This window comes from Hippocampus comes, unplaced genomic scaffold (genome assembly GCF_001891065.2).
Source record: "Hippocampus comes isolate QL1 unplaced genomic scaffold, H_comes_QL1_v1.1 scaffold327, whole genome shotgun sequence".
NCBI lineage: Eukaryota > Metazoa > Chordata > Actinopteri > Syngnathiformes > Syngnathidae > Hippocampus > Hippocampus comes.
The window spans coordinates 1454434-1473961 of record NW_017806221.1 but is presented as its reverse complement, the minus strand read 5'-3'; the positions used below and the strand labels follow the sequence as shown (position 1 = coordinate 1473961).

Sequence of the window (19528 nt, the reverse complement as noted above, 5' to 3'; positions counted from 1 at the left end):
CAACTCCGGGGTGATCACACTCCTCACCTTCCATGGTAGGGTCTACTGCTGGAGAGGAGGCTCTTCCCAGAAGGCAAATCTCAGATTGAAAAGGAGCGGTGTAGTTTTCATCCAGGCAATGTCACAGTGAACCAGCGTTACAGCCTCAAGAGAGTCCTTGAGGCTGCATGGCAGTGTAATGGGAATTTGACATCTAACAGTGCTAAAATATAACTAACTATTTGTACCGTTGAATGCTGACCAGTTATTTTGCAGATATGCAAAGTTGCTCGCTCATGCACTACACTGCATTCTCTGCAGCTGCTCAAAATGCTGATTGTGCTGCACGGCCTGACCTTCACCCCTCCCAAAGAGAAGAAAGCGAGATAATAAGAGAGAACAAGACACGGGGGGAGGCTCCCTTGACAGATCTTTGAATGGTGTCGCTCCATGTTTTTTTTTTTCTTTCTCAAATAAATCTCATCATTTTTATAATACTTGTTGTCTTGGTTTCCCTGGTCAAGACAGCAGTTTGCCCAACCAGTTTACAAAGTACATGACGGACTTAGAGAAGGTGTCCCTCGAGGAGTGCTGTGGATGGTGCTCCTGGAGTATGGGTGACCAGACCTCCTGGCTCTAGCTGTTGCTCCTCTGCATTAAGAAGAGCCAGATGATGTGGCTCATTTGAGATGCCTCTTGGACGCCTCCTTGGTTGAGGTGTTCCGGGACCACCCAGAACAAGGTGGAGGGGCAGTGTCTCCCGGCTGGCCTGGCATTCCCCTTGACGAGGTGGACGAAGTTGCTGCGGTGAGGTGGTGTGTCAGAATATGTGGTGAGGCTGTATTCAACCATTTTGGTCCCCAGCTGTGGAATAGCCTGCCAGAGGACATCAGGTCCGCAGAAACGGTTGATAAAGAGGCTCAGTTTTTTTATTTTTTTTTTTGCATATTTATCACACAAAAGGCGGCACGTGGGCGACTGGCTAGCACGTCTGCCTCACAATGCAGAGGTGCAGGGTTCGATTCCGGCTCCGGCCTTCCGATTTCCTCCCACATTCCAAAAATCATCCAACGCAGATTAAAGGAGCACTCTAAATTGTCGAAAAATGCAGGGGTAGGTTCCAGCACGCACGCGACCCTCGTGAGGAAAAGCATATTAGAAAATGGATGGATGGATATCACACACGCAAAGGTTTTTCAATTTTAATGTCACACAGAGACAACCCAAGGCAATACAAAATGCAGTTTCAAATGACAATTCAATTTATTAAGGCACAAAAAAATCCATACCTTTCGGACCCTCTGTGAAAACATAATTGCCCACCCTTGTTAAATCACAAAGTCACTGTGACTCACCACACATTTGAGAAAGGTGAGTTAAATTTCAGAAACCGTTTGTGATCCCCCACCGCAATAGTAACGCTATTAAAATACTTTTAAAAAGGTTCTTCGGGCCAGTTTGGTCCATTTTTCACTAAAACGCTCAATGTACAAGTATTTTATTTTTCAGGAAAATGATTTAGTGATTTTCATTTTAAAATGAGTTGTGTTACAGTCTACTTTGGGAGGATCATCAACTGGTATGAGTGAGAGGGGTGTCAGAAAAAAGTTTGGGGGCAGGCAAGACAAAAATCCCGACATTATCATATTAAAACACCAAGCAAAGTAGAAGTTATAGCACAAACATATTACATACACACCAAATTCTGTCCATACTTCTGAAAGGTGACCTAACATTTTATAACAGATTTTATTTTATTTGTTTTTGTAAGCAAAAATCATGTTACTGACACTATTAACCTGTTTTTATCTGTGAATGTTCATTGTTTTATTATTCGTGTTTGTCAGTTGGCTACACTTGGACCACCGGCACCTGTTTTTGTATTTTTCATCCAATACAAAGTTATAGAATGTATCCAAAACCTGTTCTACAAAATGACAAATGAAGCAACAATGAGTATTAATTTATCAGACATACACTTGATAAGTACTGGTAAGACGATACTGACAAAGGTAAGTTGGTTTTGTTGCCGCATCACCTTTTTCCTTCAGTTGCCTTTGTATTTGTAGCTTTGGGTGTTTTTCCTTTTTTTTTTTTAAAGCTTCTTTTCTCTGTCTGAAAGATAATTTAAGGACAAAAAAAGAACGTTTATGACTACTAGTAATTGTAACTGCATTACCGCCCCAAACATCTGGCTATCACTGTACATGAGGTTAGTTTGACTGAGTAATGTGCGTTTAATGGTTAGAGTTGTTATTCTGGTTCGGGAGACCGTGGGTCACAGTCCACTTGTTTTTTTCCTTACCAATTCAGTCTTCCTTTTTGGCTCTTTCCTTCTCCATACCCTGATGGCACTCTGCTGCTGACACTACTACTACTACAACAACACACACACACACACACACACACACACACACACACACACACACACACACACACACACACACACACACACACACACACACAGGAAAAGTCAATTGATATTTTCATTTACAAGACATCCTTTTCTGGCTCTCTATGTTGAAGGAAGTGGTTGCTTTTTTTTTTAACAACACAAATACAATGCACTCATTTAAGCGGTTAACACATAGCAGCAAAGTGATGCAATTGGTTAAGTGTTGCCATGTGTTGCTTGAATGAGCATCTAAATTGTGAGGCTAAGGAATGTTCCCGGGCCAAGGTGGCAGAGGGAGCCGTGTCTACTCTGGTCTCTCTCATTTAAGGTGTCTGACCGCTTGTTACTCATCTATAAATGAAGCTAAAGGGTTACTATGGTCACCAAATATTTGATTATGTCGGTTGTTTTTCTTTTCCATTGATTTGATATCAACTTTGATTATTTCATACATGCCAACCATTTATCAAACTTGTCAGGAAAGGATTTGAAGAAATAAAAGGAAGCCTACGCAGAATCATTCCAAACAATAAGGAGGACTCAGCACTCTGTAAAAGTCATTCAATTCACTTCCCAACATGATTCATGCCCTTTCTCAGCACAGGCATATTCAATATTCGATATGTATCACTAATTTGAATGCTCATATGCTAGACGTTACCACAATTCAATGGGACAAACCATTATGTCCTTTTCAAAATATAACAATATTTTACATTTCTAATGGCGGCTTAAAGCATCTGCACTGCATGGTATATACTGCAGTTGAATCAGCTGAATACCCGAACGCACCAAGATTCTCAGAATGTGTCTGGATGGCTGGCTGGTTGGGATCAGGTTAGACTTGCTGAATATTTGTCTTACATAAGAAGCAGCAGCAGGGCCTAAACAGTGCACAGTGAGAGTTGCGTGACTGAGTCTGTTGCGCTGACAAAATGCTGCCACAGAAAACTCACTCAAGACAAGAATTACATGGCGTGTGTGCGTGTGTGTGTGTGTGCGTGTGTGTGTGTGTGTGTGTGTGTGTGTTAACAGACCAGCAATGTCTTGTCTGCTGCAAACAATGTAGTTCAGACAGGACCGTATGAGAGCAAGGGATTGTTGGATTCTTCATTTCAAAGACAGTGGAACAATTCATTGTGTGTTTGGGGTTACTAGCCAACCATGTGTTAGTTTTCTGCATGGCAACAATCATCAAACTTTTGCCATAGTGAATGTCAACCTTACTCAACGTTTACACGCTTAGAGAAGTGTCTTTTCCCATTGTTTGTTTCTCCGCTTGTAAACATGATCTTATCTGTCGCTCTTTTTCATTACAAGTCTAAATGTGTTTGGACATGTGTTGAATTACCAACTTTGCACAGGTTAGTCACCGATTTAAGCCGGTGATAACATCGTACTGCTTGGACCGCTTCCCAAAATGATTGCCAGACTTTGTCAGGCATTGAACAGGTTGAAATGGAGAATGACACCTTGACAACCAAGTTAGCATGGTAGGTTTGACAGACACTAAGACTGCATAAAATCAAGTGCTCCGGTAGCTGTCATTCTCACCTAAGACTTTGACTTCATTACACGCTTCACATAATGATTGCTATACAGTAAAGAATGTCAATAATAATTCCATCAAGAATCAACTTGTGTAAGCGAAAGTGAAAAGCCGTTCACCCTGCCGTTTATTAGTTAGCAGGCTACTTTCCGGTTTATGACAGTGGCCTCAGACATTTGTAACTGATGGCCAGCGTTAATATTTACATTCTGGGACCGAGTTAAACGGTCCCAAACAGCCAAGAGTGAAAATCTGTCCGTATTACTATTGATTTTTACTGACATTTAAGGAGTTCTTGCCTGAAACATGCCAACGCTCCATTTCCTGCATATTGGTTTATCAAGCAAGCAAACAAACAAAGAGTAAACTGAACAATACATCTCAACTTTGTGTTTGTCAGAGTTAAATAAAAGAGCACCCAAAAGGTCTTCTTTTAGTTTATACCTTCAGTTGAGGTTTCAGAGGCCTGATCAGCAGCAGTGACTGGTGAATTGGCTTCAATTTCTACTTCTGTAGGTTGCGCTGCATCACTTGTCACTGAAGATGGAGAGGCTCCAAAAGTTGATGAAAATTCCGAGGCTTCCTTTGATGAGTTTTCCAAAGGTAATGTTGAAGACACTGGAATCTCGAGGACTTGTTCTTTAGCTACCAAGGCAGGTTCCTGAAGTGCGGTTGATTCTGTAGGACTTGAGGGTTCTGATTGTTGAGCAATTTCTGAAGGCATCACAACAGATTCATTGGACTCTTCAGCAGTAGGTCGCTGCTCATCTTCTGTCTCATCTCCAACCTGAACTAAAGGGGGCATCTCCGGAATGGTCGCCACTGCAATTCCTGTATCTATAATCACCTCTTTTGCCTCAGGGGACTTAGCAGTGGTTGAATCTTCGACTGAAGCATCTCCTGCTGTTGCTCCAGCTGGCGGTTCAACTTCATTTGGCGCAGACTCGGTTGAAGCAGGAGATTCAGGTATGACTAAAGCTGGAGGCAATAGAGAATTTTCACTTGCAGTCTCTAAAAATGGGACCACTTCATTAGGGACCTCAGGTACTGCCTCCTGCATATTTGCTCCCACAGGCTCAGCAACAGTGTTGGCAGCTTCAGGAGAGGCCCAGGCTGGGACAACGGATGCCAGTTCAACAACAGCAGGAACATCAGCCCGCACAGGTTCAATATCTGTAGTCGGGCTCTCAGCATGTATTCCTTTAAGAGCAGGTACCTCAACCTTTATCACATCATCATCTTTCAGGACAGGAACCTCTGTTTTACAAGTTTCAGCATCTTCTATGGAATGGACTTCTGCTTGTTCCATTGCACCCTCTCCCATGGTTGGGATCTCCTCCGCCGAAAGGGATTTGACCATCTGAGGTTCCACGGCTTCTACAGCAACATCTGCAAATCCAGAGTCACTGGAGGCTTCTACTGGGCCAGCAGCTGAACCAGGCTCTTGAACACTGAAAGGATCTGGTTGTGGCTCAAGCTCGGTCATTAGGTCTTGACCAGAGCGAAGGTCCTCCTGGCCTTGCGCAACCACTAACGCTGCCCCTGTGCCATCGTCAGCCGCCTGCTGAAAATCATCTGCTAAGGCACTTTCACACAACTGTGTTTTGTCCTCAGTGGTCTCTGCGATGATGCCGTTCCGAACAGCTGCCAACAGACAAGCAAAGTCAAGACAATTTACGGAAGGTGTGCAATAAAGATAGTTCCAAGTCAAATGTAATTCGACAAAAACATGGCAACACATCAATCCATCCATCATATCAGACAGCATTTACTGTATGTTATATGATAACTTGGGGGGAAATAAATGCTGAAGGGGGAGGTGCAAGGACATTGTTGAATGGTGCAAACCTATTTAGCAACCAAAACTTAAATCCTGCAATCTGACCCTGAATTGTGGTTTAAGACTACCTGCATCCAAACACTTCATGGTCACGGGTGAGATGGGGTCTTTCCCAATTGACTTTTGGCAAGAGAGGAGGGTACTTCCGAAACTGGTAAATTACAGGGAACATACTTGAGACCTGAGGTCACTGACCTTTTAGAAAAAAACAGAGCTGAATTTGTAGAAAGAACAAATTACCGGTAGCTCAAATTACCTTTAATAATGTTATGATTGAATGCTATTATTAATATTTCATGCTAATCACAAATGTGAAGCATAGATACTGATCAAGTTGATTATATCCCGACTAAGAAACTTCTACAACAGTCCAAGGAAATCACAATGTCCCCTCATTGGTGAGCTATTTTTTAGAAGAGACCCACGGGCCATATTCGTGTAGTTTTTGGGGACTGCCTGGCACAGGCACCATGTTGATGATCCCTTCTCTAGTCAAATTACCACCTATTGACAATGTTTGTTTTTGGAGAAAGCCCATGCAAAGACAAAGAACACGTTTGACTATGAGGGAGATGTGCCACCATGCAGCCTCATCTTCCATCCATCCATCCATTTTCTGATCTGCTTATCCCCACAAGGGTCGCGGAGGGTGTTGGAGCCTATCCCAGCCGTCTTTGGGCAGTAGGTGGGGCACACCCTGAACTGGTTGCCAGCCAGCATCAGGGATCATATAGAGAAACAATCATTCGCTCTCACACTCACAATTTGGAATGCCAAATCAACCTGCCATGCATGTTTTTGGAATGTGGGAGGAAACTGGAGTACCCAGAGAAAACCCACGCAGGCCCGGGGAGGACATGCAAACTCCACACAGAAAGGCAGAAGAAGGAATTGAACCCTGGACATCTGCATTGTGAGGCGGACATGCGAACCAGTCGTTCACCATGCCTCATCATTTTATTGGAAAAATGACATTGGCTTTCATTAAACACACAAACTAAAAAATACACAGGGATTATAGTTAAATGCTAAACTGACGACAGCAAATGTTACGTAAACAAAAATGCAGGAACAATGTCCTAGTTTTCATTTCCTTGGTTTTAAGTAAGACTTCTCAAATTCTTAGTTGAATCCCGGAGGCTCGGCGAGGCACGCTCAGAGGAAATAAATCACATGTGACCGCTAACTTTTTTGAGGCACACCCCACCTTAAATCACATTTACTGATATTAATTGTGTGTCAACAAAATGGTAGCCTGGGGTTAAACCTGAGAAGTGCAGTGCAAGTGCCAACAAAGTAGGCATGGGTTTTTCAAGCCAAATGTCAGAAGCATTAATCGAAAGTAAATCCAAACAGCTTTCATAAGAGCCTGGCCTGTTTGATTATTTCAAAGATTGCCCCTAAATAGGACAAATCAGAATGGATCTGCTCACTGAATGGTTGAAAAGTTTCGACTCAGCAGCTGCCTGATTTGTCTGTCTGAAATGGCTGGAAAGAGCCAAGAGTTAATCGGTGGAAAGGAATGTGATAGATAGCCTGGTTTATCAAGTCAGACCAACTTCACATGAACAAACATTTTCCAAAATGTGTATTTTGCCATGCATTTTGGCCTTTTGTCCACCCACAAACAAGATATCAGGCTGTGGAAATAAATGTGTTATAAATTCAGCAATTGTGTTTGGGAGCAAGAATTAGCATGTAATTGTTTTTGTTTTTATTTAGCCCGTCCCTCACTTATCATGTTAACTGTGTCTAAACTTCCACCACATCTTTTCCACAGCTTTTATTTTTTTTGTACAGTATATGCTTTGCTTTAGGATGGTTTTATCAAGTTTTGCCTAGATAGATAGATAGATAGATAGATAGATAGATAGATAGATAGATAGATAGATAGATAGATAGATAGATAGATAGATAGATAAAATCTTAATGTACATTACTGGGTACCACAAGAGGCTGAAAGTCTGAACAGAACTCAGATATGTATTGAAAGTGAGTGCCTGCATACATGGATGACTCACGTGTCAACATGATTTGTCTGCCAGTGATGACTGAGGTGGTAGTCAAAACAGTGACATGGTTGGGAGGGGGCAGACTGGGATTCCTGAGAGTAGATGGGACCACTGGCGACTGAGATAGCACTCAAAGTGTTTGCACAAGTCACACGAAACAAGCTCAACTGGGGAAAAGAGTCTGCCAACTGCTCTCATTTGAATTGTCCGAGCCTACGAAGAAGTAAACTACAGGTTAAAAAAAAAAAAAAAAAAAAAAAGAATGAATGAATAAATCACACCAACATCACAAAGTGACCCTTCCGTTATTCTGTGTGACATCTGTGCCTGTTTAGTTGATCACCAATCTACTTTCTATTATTCCGTTGTACGATTTGCATTCTATGGAAGCGCACTGCCTGCCGGCGAGCATACACAGATAAAGATTTATTTGATATTCATAAATTATTGTTTTCAGACAAACCGAGTGAAGTTCAATATTTCTTGCAGCACCCCCGAATATCTTTCACTCAACACTTCTGGTTGGGAGTCACTACACCACAGTCCTGACAAAAAGTTGGGGATAATCAGATTTTGGGTAAAATTTCACGATGAACCTAAAAATGATCGTAAGCGTACCAGGAGAACCTGTTCTGACCTTCTCTGTACTTGGTTGCACATGTCCAATTGTTAAGTGTTTCCATAATGTTTTCACATGAATTAGCACATGATCCTTTTTTTTTTTTTTTTTTAAGGATGGGTCACTTAAATCTACAGAGATATAAATCCAGCTTTTGCACAGTGCTTAATTGACTTCTGTGTTATAAACAAAGAGGGAACATTGACTAACAATAGCTGCGACTGTCATGCATGTATGTGTGAATGTTTTGTGAGTGCAAAGCTGTGCCTAGCATGACATAGCTATGTGTCTGAAGGCTTGACACATGAATGGACAATCGTGATTTGTGTCGAGTCCCATGACGGGCACGCGCACAGCCCTGCACATGTGAAAAAAAAACCTGAGGCAGTGAGGGCATGATTCCAGTCAAACACATATCTAAATATTAAGATACAAAATTGAAAGTTATTCCAATCCAAGGAAGTGCACTTTGATCAGGTATACCATCATCGCTTTCCAGAAGTCAAACAGAAACTCATCTCTTTTTTTTTCCTCGATGCATTGCCATTGTAAACCAAAATAACATTTTGTTGAATTAATGTACACTACATTGATGGAATGTGAATATTTTGGTCAACAAATGCTCAGTTTCTGTTACCGGTAGTACCAGTCTGAACAATAACATAGTGGTTGAAATTTCACGAGAATGCCATTTATGAGCCACAAAGTTACCTAGAATTTAGTGTTTACTGCACCACTGAGTCAAGCAAGCAAGCACACGGCGTACCAGAACAGCGGGGAGCAGACACACCCCCTTCACCAAAGCTTCACTGAATGAAAGTCACTTTCTCACACATTACATAGGCTTGCCACACATTACTGTTGATGTGAAATTGAAAAGTAACTGACAACCTACCCAATGGGCCTCCATTGCTCTCTTCGGGCTTCGTACCTGGTTTCTTTTCTTGATCTACAGTCTGTGCACTGGATGACGAGCAACCCATGATGCGGGGAGAGGGGAGAAAAAAAACTTTTAACTAAAAGTACTGTCGTACCGGTAAATACGAATTCCACTTGACAAAGATGGAGAGTTTGTAGCTGTGATCACATGCACAGCTCGGCTCCTTGTGTGCTTGTGTGATCATGCGTGGCCTGATGTCCCCCAAACATCTGTTCTTCACTCTTCCCAGTCTACCTCATGCGCACCCTCGCATTGTTCACACAGGAGGAGGAGGAGGAGGAAAATGAGGAAGAGGAGGAGGCCAGGAGGCAAACATGTATGAAAAGTGCCTCCTCTCCTTCCTCACCTCACCGGTGTGTTTCCTCCCCTTCCGACAGAACGGAACCACCTTGTGGTCATATGTATGGTAGCATGTGAGCAAAGAATGTCGCTTTGAAAAAGACGTGTAAATATTACACGCGTTATTAGCAACTACAGCAGTATATATATCGCCATTAAATATATGGAGAGTTTATTGTCACTTAACTGTACAAAGACTTATGTATCAATGAAACAACAACAAGCTCTATTAAAAATATACATGTAATATTTAAAATTGTTTTGCCTGTAAATGTTGTTTGTGTTTGTTTATGCGGCACACTGAGTTACCTTGTGTATGAAATGCACTGAATTGATAAAGCTGTTGTGCCTTTCTGTTCCACATGCTGTACTTGTATATGGAACAGTTGATTTATGTGGCCTGAAAGACCAAAGAGAAAAGTCAGTGAACATTATGAAGACTATTTTGGAGGAATATTTTATCCCCGGTTGAGTAATAGTTGATGGAAAAACGAGGTCATCATCATAGTTCCAAACACTGATGATAAACAATTAGCACTTTGGGGAAATTGTCATATCTTACAAACTCTTTCCAAGGGAACTTGTCAGATAAGAATACAGAGAAAGTCCCATCAACAATAACAACTAAACATCCAAATGATGTGACAAGTAAATGTTAGTATAGTGTGATTCTTATAGTGTACAAAACTATGAAACACAAGCATGTGAAATCTCAATTTGAGTTTAATGCATGAGAAAACATCATTTTTTTCACTTTGATTGCACATCCCAGCGGGGGATTGGCCTTCTGGAAAACATTTATCCCAAAAGCACGTTTGTGTGTTTTTTTTTCACATAACAGAACCCGTTCTTCATTGAAAAAACACAAATGGATTAATTTTGCCCATGTAACATAGAAGTCCGATGACGTCGTCACATCATTCCCATATGTAACTTTATAATAAGACTGTGTGAACCAATTTCCATTCACTCAAAACTACCATAGTTATACAATTTAGACAAAGATCTTTTTTTTTTCTTTCTCATCAGCAGAAAGACAAAACAAATCACACGGCATTAGATTAGGACACTCTCAAAACACGTTTTTGTCAATGTTATATTCTGAGGTGGTGTCCATCGAAGAGAACACCAGTGCAGTATAAACACAGTAAAAGCATTCCAGCCTGGTCATGAGCAGAGATGCAACGGACAGGAATCATGTCAACTCATTACTCATCTGCTCTGGGCATTGATTGCTTGAGCATGACACAAAGAGAAAGTACAGCAATAATAAAAATATATATATAATCTCTCGTCTATCAAACAATTTGTTCATTCTTAATGGTAATATCACCAAACTTGAATGCATACAATATTCCAGGAATTCCTCAAATGGATGGAATTAGAGTGTGTATGGGACTAATGAGATACATAAGTAAGGGTTAGGTCACGCCGGTGTTATGGTGTGTGCATTTTACAGTATGCGTGTGTGATTACTTTGTTCATAAAAAAATGTGTGCAGAAAAAACATGAGTTTGAGGGACATCGGAGAGGCAGTGTGGTGCACATATGGATTGTATTAATTAACATCAGGCTCCACTCAGAGGGATCCGGGCGATGTTCTCATGCTGTCATTGTGGACAAGGACAGATGGGCACCCTGTTTGCTAGGAACATTGACACAGTCATCATATGGAGGAAGCAGGACCTGTAAAAAAAAGGGCAAGAACACACACTATTAAAAAGGAGGGATTACCATATCTTCCGCACTATAGTGCGCAGCTAAAAGCATTCAATTTTCTCAAAAGCTGACAATGCGCCTAATAATCCGATGCACCTTATTGATGGACCAATATTCTGATTTGATGGATGTAGTATTTTAAATGTTCTGTAAAGCGCTTTGTTACAGCTACAGCGGTTGTGAAAGCTCTATAAAAATAAAGCTGTATTTTTTTGTTGTATTCCTTTGGCGTAGCTCCATCTAGTGGATGCATAACGAACCGCAGCCACTACTGTAGTTTCTATTCTATCCACCTTATAATGCGGTGCGTCCTATATATGAAAACAATTTTAAAATAGGCCATTCACTGAAGGTGCGCCTTATACTGCGGAAAATACGGTACTCTAGCGCTCCCACTACATTCCCACTCTCATGTTACTCCTCTCACAACATCAACCAATTCAAAATGAGACATAAATGATGCAAGAAACATCGTCAAGGTCGTTCCATGCCACGTGACTCGGTGGGTGTGACCAAGCAGATTTTCATTTTAAGGAAACTCTGTGTACTTCTTAATAGTAATGGCACAACACCAAATCTCAATTTTAGGTCAATCAGAGCGGTGTTGATGAAAATGAAAGCCAAGGCCAACAGGGGAAAAAAAAAAAAAATGCAGCAAAATGTGAAGCTCACCTCAGGATTCATGGTACTGAGATAATATACTTTGAATGGCTGATGTTGAAGTGAAGCTTGTTCTTTCTTTGAGAGGTTCTCATTGCTCCATGCAGAGATCTTAGCAGAAAACACGCACTGATAACAGTGTTGTCAATGAAAATCAAATCAAAGTGGTCACTCGTAGTGGCAACGTAAGATGGCTGCCCTCTGACTTAAGCCGCAATGGGCCAATTCATATATACGTCGGTGCAAGGAGTGCGTCCTGCATTTACTGAGATAACACAACAGAGTGATTGACTAAATCAGTAGGTAGGGGCATTTTACCATGACATGCGGGATTTAAACGCAAAATGCTGGCAAATTGTGAAAATACAAAATTAATAACATTTCCCCATAAATAATAATAATAAGCACAAAATATCGAAATGGAAAACCTGGAACCGGCTTTAGTAGACTTGCTTTGGTTGTCATGAGTCGCTGGGATCTTGTTTTTGTTTTTGTTTTTGCCCGCCAGTTCTGTCTCTTTCTGTGTTTTCCCTTCTCCCCCCCTAAGTGGCGTGACTGCTAATGGAGGGTAAAGCAACAAGGTGCCTCTGGACTAAAACTGCCGTAAGACCGCTTTGGGTTCCAAAACAGGGTATATTATCTCATTCATCATAATTAGTTACTTGGCAGAACTACGCAAAAGCAGTATAAATAAATAAATAACAGTAGCACCGATCAAATGGTGGTCACAATGGTCAAATAAACAAACTGAAATAGCTGCACTGTACTTTGTGGAAGGTAAGTACATACTTGAAGTTGTGAAGTTCTTTTAAAAGTGAAGTCAAGGTGTACTTTTGTGATTGATGAATGTGACTTGTTGGTTTATGAAATTAGACATTCTCTTTAAGAGATTGATGCAATTCCCATGTGGTATTGTGCTGGCTACGCGATAATCATAATACAGTCCATCTTCTGAACAAGAAGCGAACGGAAGCTTCTCTTCTTTGTGACTCAACATGCATATAAAGCTCACCCTTGGAAGGCAACTGCAGCATTATGTCTGACCTACAGAGGCCACATTGTAAACAATGAGTCACTCAGGTTTCACTCAGGGCAGACTTTTATTGCCAAGCGAAACCGTTCTAATCTCATAAAGAGTAAACACACGCTCAGTAATCAATATCCTTTGATAGCCTGTAACTGTGATTAGTTCTGCCTCAAACAATCAACGTGTGGCTCAGCTTTATTCCCAGTTGGCTGACTTGACAGACGGACAAATCCACAGAAAAGCCAAACACTGTCGAGAGCACACCATTTCAAAGACTGGTGCCTACTGGAAAATGAAGACCCACCTCACACAAAGAATTTGTGAAAATGTGGTCTTTTACAGATCACTCACGGCCAAATGAAACACCTGACTGCACATGTGTGATGGTATAGAGTATGTCTGGAAGAGACATCAAATCTGTGCAAACTGTATGAGGCCATCACATATGAGCAATAGAAATAAAGTTTCACACAGGCGGCCTGACCAGCATATGGTTTGATTTTTTTCCCACGTGTTTTTAAAGTGAAACAGTTAAACAGAGAATAAGATGAGCCCAAAAGTTCCAATTCTTGGTTTAACTGGTTTTATACACTGTATTCCGTAAGGATATTTTTTTCGATGCTCATGGATAGAATAAATCGCCCATTGGCCTCAACTCCATGTCACTGGCACAATCTGATGAGAATCAGGATAAGAGCTGTGTCGATTCTGGAACACTGTGATGATCAGTTTAAATTCGTAGGCATTCATTTGACAATCTGTTTATTATTGCACTTGTACTTTGAAGTGATGTAAAACTATACTGCATCATCCTGAGGACTATTTGTGATTTTGTGACTTACCGTTGTGTCATTGGTTGTGACATAAAGCAGGATTTCAGCAGTGCCGCGGCTGCAAACATATCTGTAGCAGTTCCACACGCAGGCTATCAGGTAAGCCTGGTGGAAGACAAAAAGAAAGTATGACAACAGTGAAAAATATAAAACCAATACTTTGGAGTTAATTCATGATACAGGAGTGAATGATGTCAATTCTATTACATACACGGAGCTAAGACTTACATAAGTTTAACCGTAGCACCCAGAATATACGTGATCTACTTTTCCACAAAATGTCAATTCTAGTGTTCCAAAATATAATTAGGTCATGTTGTGATGTAGCTTTGTGCAACAATGGGCACATCAAAATTACCTCGTGCACTGTACAGCATAAAGTGGGAGTGAATGAACATGATCGAGGTCCTATGGAAAGCCATTCCATTTATTTGATATCCTACTCGGGTGTTGAATTGTCCAAGTACATTACTAGAAAACTCTTTGTCCTCTCTAGTAAGACAATTCAAATTCAGCACATTACGAGGCCTCTAACTAGCAAAAGTTTTCCCACTTCTTTAGAACATTTCTATGCACTCGTAGAATGACTAAGGCACACGACGAGAATAGCTCGTAGTAACTCTTGTACGTGTTACTAGTGCAGCACTACTGTGCACAAGTTTACATTTGTCCACTAAATTCTACCACTTGGCTAGTAGTACACGTAACCCAGTTCCCTAACTTCATGGATTTAAATTTGAGTTCCAGAGCTGCCAACCTACAACAAGAGCTGCCAACCTACAACACTTCCATAGCAATTGTCCGAATTTCCATATTTTGTACATTTTGTCAAAAAGAACACTACCGCGCAACGCCTATTGCAGCGTAGTATGCAAAAGGATAAAAAGAATTATGCAATTGTTACTCTAGAACCATAACTGTTTAAATACTCTGGCTTCGGTATTTATTGTAATGTACATATTGCGATAACAGTGGAATGGTGCAGACAGGTGGAGTCGGAATCATAATGAGATTTCATTTGTGTTCCATCATCAAAAGTATGCGTATCCATGGATGAATGAGCTTTTATCGATTCTGTTTTCAAGTGTGCTGAAAAGAAGAATGCACTTCAATGAGTAGAACGTACCTTAAAGCCCAGGATACAGCTGATGAATATCAGCACAATGAGAACCAAGCACACATTACTCAGTGCAGCAATCTCCTCTTTGTAAGGGAAATTGTCAGGCTAAAGAGGAAAGAGCAAAGTGTGTATCTCAGGAGCATACACAGATGACATCCTTTCACGTTGTCACTGAGCCTACAATATATGAGGAGTCTTACCAGTTGCTGCAGGTAATCCTGTATCGTGTTTGGATAAACCACAATGCTCACAGCAACTAGGGTGTTGAGTGCAAAGTCAAAGATCTGGTAGCAAAAAAATGGGATGATCCAGGCAGCACGCAACTGAAAAAGAGATTTGGTTGGAGACTGAAGATGAGTTTGCATGAGCTGCTGAGGCCTAAAAAGCCAAACACGACTTAACCTCTGTTCCAAGGAGAATATACATATGTGTACAATAATTTAGATTTCTTCTTTAGAGGCTACTCTGTGGGTACCATCTCAAATAAACCCAACTACTGTGAATTGTCTCTTGGGACAGAACAAAGCATTGCGAGGATGCATACTCCTATAGCACTGTCACATACGGGGGGCTTTAACCAAGGATTGAGATGTCGAGGGAAATAAATGGAAACGTATAAAATCAAATGTATAATTTTACCTTGAATGCACCATATGTTGCCATCCCGCATATGAGTATCATCAGCAACGAGATGGCCGAGGCAATGCACATGTCTGAAGCAGAAAGACAAGACAAACATTTTGAATCTGCAAGACAATATACAACAAAAACGCAAAAGGTGCACTGGTAAAAGGGCATGTTATTATTTAGACTATCATTAATCGAAAATTGACTTTGCTTTTGTAGCACCATCACACAAACTAAGTGCCATGCAGTCACCAAGATCCCCCACAGGTACAACGCCACTGCGATCATATCAAAGTCAAAAAGTAAGCAGAGCTGCACCGAGTTTTGTTAGATCCACAGATTAGCATTAGCACATTAGCTCTTGAAAAGCATACACGTGATTTCTTGATGAAGTTGTCAGCAGGGTCTATTAATGTTTTGTGTTGTGTCCATACAGTGTCGCCTTAGTGATGAGTATGAACTGTTGTAGCCACCAGTTCAAATACTTTTATTGTCTTTCGGGGTTGTCACTTTTTTGACAGTTGGGGCTCTGCTCTCGCAAGTAAAAGACCTGTTCACTTGTTCTTTTTTTCACCATAGTCATTGTGGTAACAAAATTTTTCTCTCCATTGGCCCAGAAGTAAATGGGAGTGGGATGGACTCATTTCAGCGAGACAAGACACATGGTGCACAAAGTGACCAATAACCTTTAAACATTGGGGTATTTCAAAGATGGCATGTCACAGTTATAGCCTGGAAACTGATGTGAACAATGCATCATATGTTTCATTTAATAGTAATAATTACAAATTCTAGCACCACGGGGCGGGAAAGGAGCAGTGATAGGGACCTAACACTGCTGCAAATAGCAAAAACTGTGACTAATTAATCCAATGGCCTATAATTGCCACATGATGGTGGCAAAGGCCAACTCTTCTCAAAACGAAGCTCCTCAATTCACATTCATTTATATACTTGACACCAAGCTGCCACCAGATGAGTCACAAAAACAGCAAATAGGTGGTCTTTTAATGAATACCGGATGATAGGTGGAAAAAAAATATGAAGAGGTAAATTATGACAAACTGTGAATATTCTAGTGTTCACTGTAATTGAAATGGAGTTACTGTGTTTTTATTAGTGTATCTTGAATTGACTCTTCCTATCTTGCCTGTAACATTCAAGGGGACCCGGAATGGCAAAGCATCTTTGGACAGAAGGTCCTTCATTTCTTTTGCCCTACTTCATCAAACATTTACAGTTCCTGCCATTATCATAGAAGGGTCAGGTTGTACAATTCATAATAGATGACCCTGTTCATTCCTTCAAGGGTTTCATTCTAATTTATCGCAGTATCAAATTGTGCCGTTTTGATTGAAGCGAAACGGTCCCAAAGCACTCACATGACAGAAAAGTATCAGCAGGCAGCTTAAACCCTCAAAAGTAGGACACTGGAGTCCAAAGGCTAACGGTGGCTCTCACAGCGTCCCGCCTGTCAAATTGTTGAGTGCACACCTGCGCCAACAGTTAAGGAGGCTTTTCCAGTGATTGGAACCTTGGACATTAAGCTTGTATGCCGTGCACTGTGCTTGGTATTTAAAAAAAAAAAAAAAAAAACGTGCTCTGTACATCTGTTGACATGTACACACATTTGGACTCTCTGTGACACTGATGGGACTAAGGAACCAAGTTCTTTGAACAACTTACTGGCATCATCCATGACATCCAAGTCATTAGCCAACTCAGCGCTGGTCAGGTGGTACTGCTCGGGATCACTGAGCGCCGTGAGGAGGATGAGTAACACCACAGCGTTGATGAGCTTAGGGACACACAACATATGGGCAGATAAGACCGACAATGTGGACAATGTTGGTTCGATGACGAAAACCCAAACTTGCCCTCTCAAGAAATCAGAATACAGCATTGAATATAGAAATTAGGCAGAAATTGACCTTCTGGAAAGTATTTCCCTCTGTGCTCAATGTATCTACTAGAGTTTTACTTCTTGAACTGAACTACGGAAACAAATAACTAATCTCCAAAACGTCAGAACAGTAATAAAGATACTGGAAAATTAATCTTTGCGATTGACTAGCAACCAGTCTAGATTGTTTCCCGCCTCTTACCCAGAGTCAGCTGCTTTAGTCTACAGCTCAACCACCACCCTAATGAGGACAAGTGATCAAGAAAACGGATTGATGAATGGATGAATAACTAACGCTAATAGTCAATTCCGAATTTGAAAGAGCTCCGTTACAGCAAGTCAATGTGCAGGTGCATCTCACGAGGTGTCCAATGCGTGCATAATATTGATGTAAAAGTATTTAAATGGAGTGAATAAGGTTGATGATTTTGGTCTGGCCAAGCACAGCCTTCCAGCAAATGACTCATGCACGGAAAATTCAATAGGCAGCCTGTAACAAAAGCAGGCCGCTACCTGAGGAGGCCCACAGTTAATTTATTCATTGGCAGAGTCACAATATTTTTCCACGTGTGCTACGGTTTCCCCTCTCCCTTACAATCACACCATGGAAAGTTATCTAAATAAGAAACAGCACATAATCACTACTTGTCATTTAGTTCAAAGACAATACATTCTCATGTCTTAATTCTCACATTTGATCTGCCTTGAACACCAGCAACATCCAGCATATTATGCATAGGCATTTACATCATGTACAGTATTCAAAATGAAATGTAACATCGAGCACGTTTATACATAGGCATTTACATCATGTATTCAAAATGAAACACACGGCTAAAATGAAAGTAAATGTGCTCTCGTCGATACTACAGCTAGTGGATGATTGCTGATAAGCGGTGCTCACCATGTACCAAACCCCCAGGATGATGGTTCCTGTGCGGACATGACAGCAAAGACAGCAGCTTGCGGAGTACCACAGGTCCCACGGGGAAGTCGTCATCATGTCAACCTTTTCAAACAATGTCGGCGCTCCCTCGCAGCGTGCCTCCCCAGTCCACACCAAGCAACGACAAAACACCCCTGGCCCCTGCTTCTTATTTATCTCTGTGAGCAGATTAACGGTGCAGAGCGCCACCGTCAAAATTCCGGAACATATTCAACACAACTTCCGGCCTTCAAAATAAAACAAAATTTCGCTCAAACTTGATAAATTATTTTAACTCCTACAGCATCCTAAAGGGCCACATTTGATTTTTAAACCGGAGAAAATTGGGGCAAATCTGCAGAGAGAGAGAGAGAGAGAGAGAGAGAGAGCGAGAGAGAGAGAGATTTATCCATATATTTTTTATTTACCAATTTTATGGAAAATGGGCTAAATTCATGTTGTGAATAGCACAGGACTCTTGGTAATGCTTGATGGACCGCATGAATGAAAGCAATGAACCATGTGCACCTTCATTAACCTATACTCCTGATGTACAGTCATCCCTCGTTTATCGCAGGGATGACATTCCAAAAAAAAAAAAAACGTGATAAGTGAAATCAGTGAAGTAGTCATCTTTATTTTTTACAATTATTTCGTCTACAATCATGAATGACACCAAAGATTAACCAATTTTTAGGCCCAAGCATAAAAAGAAAAAATGTTTTCTTATAAACGACTGTGTTTTTAGAAATACTGTACAGAATGTTTCGTCCATGTGGGTAAATTTGGCAAACTGTACAGTGATGAGGCACAGATTGTTGACATTAGTCTACAGGCTCTTAGCCATCAGGATGCAGAACAATACACTGGGAAAAAATGCACACAAAAAAAAATAATAACTTTGATTCTCATATTGTTTTGAAGTGAAAATGCAAGATTGAAGTAAGAAAAAAAATAATGATCAAAGATTCCAATTGATTTCCATTACTGTTGCCAAGGATGGCACAACCAGTTATACGCTTCGGGGGGCAATTGCTCTTT

The 19528-nt window shown here is 41.0% G+C and overlaps 2 protein-coding genes across 7 annotated transcripts; both read right to left on the bottom strand.

Annotated features, from left to right (window-relative positions):
- Positions 1-1220: 1220 nt before the first annotated feature.
- On the bottom strand, positions 1221-9610 carry LOC109507114 (uncharacterized). 5 transcript variants are annotated; one of them, XM_019856319.1, is made up of 4 exons: positions 9290-9610; positions 4368-5567; positions 2285-2359; positions 1221-2094 (listed from the first exon to the last, which is right to left on the bottom strand). In XM_019856319.1, the coding sequence occupies exons 1-3, from the start codon at positions 9375-9377 to the stop codon at positions 2289-2291; spliced, it is 1359 nt and encodes a 452-aa protein (XP_019711878.1). In that variant the 5' UTR covers positions 9378-9610; the 3' UTR covers positions 1221-2094; positions 2285-2288. The 5 variants fall into 5 exon arrangements, with proteins under 5 accessions (XP_019711878.1, XP_019711880.1, XP_019711877.1 ...); XM_019856321.1 differs by having other exon boundaries at positions 2285-2356; XM_019856318.1 differs by having other exon boundaries at positions 1221-2359.
- A 768-nt stretch (positions 9611-10378) lies between these two features.
- LOC109507115 (lysosomal-associated transmembrane protein 4B-like) lies at positions 10379-18722 on the bottom strand. 2 transcript variants are annotated; one of them, XM_019856324.1, is made up of 7 exons: positions 18467-18722; positions 17346-17457; positions 15672-15778; positions 15233-15355; positions 15039-15137; positions 13922-14017; positions 10379-11359 (listed from the first exon to the last, which is right to left on the bottom strand). In XM_019856324.1, the coding sequence occupies exons 1-7, from the start codon at positions 18563-18565 to the stop codon at positions 11276-11278; spliced, it is 720 nt and encodes a 239-aa protein (XP_019711883.1). In that variant the 5' UTR covers positions 18566-18722; the 3' UTR covers positions 10379-11275. The 2 variants fall into 2 exon arrangements, with proteins under 2 accessions (XP_019711883.1, XP_019711884.1); XM_019856325.1 differs by having other exon boundaries at positions 15672-15745.
- Between the last annotated feature and the right edge of the window lie 806 nt (positions 18723-19528).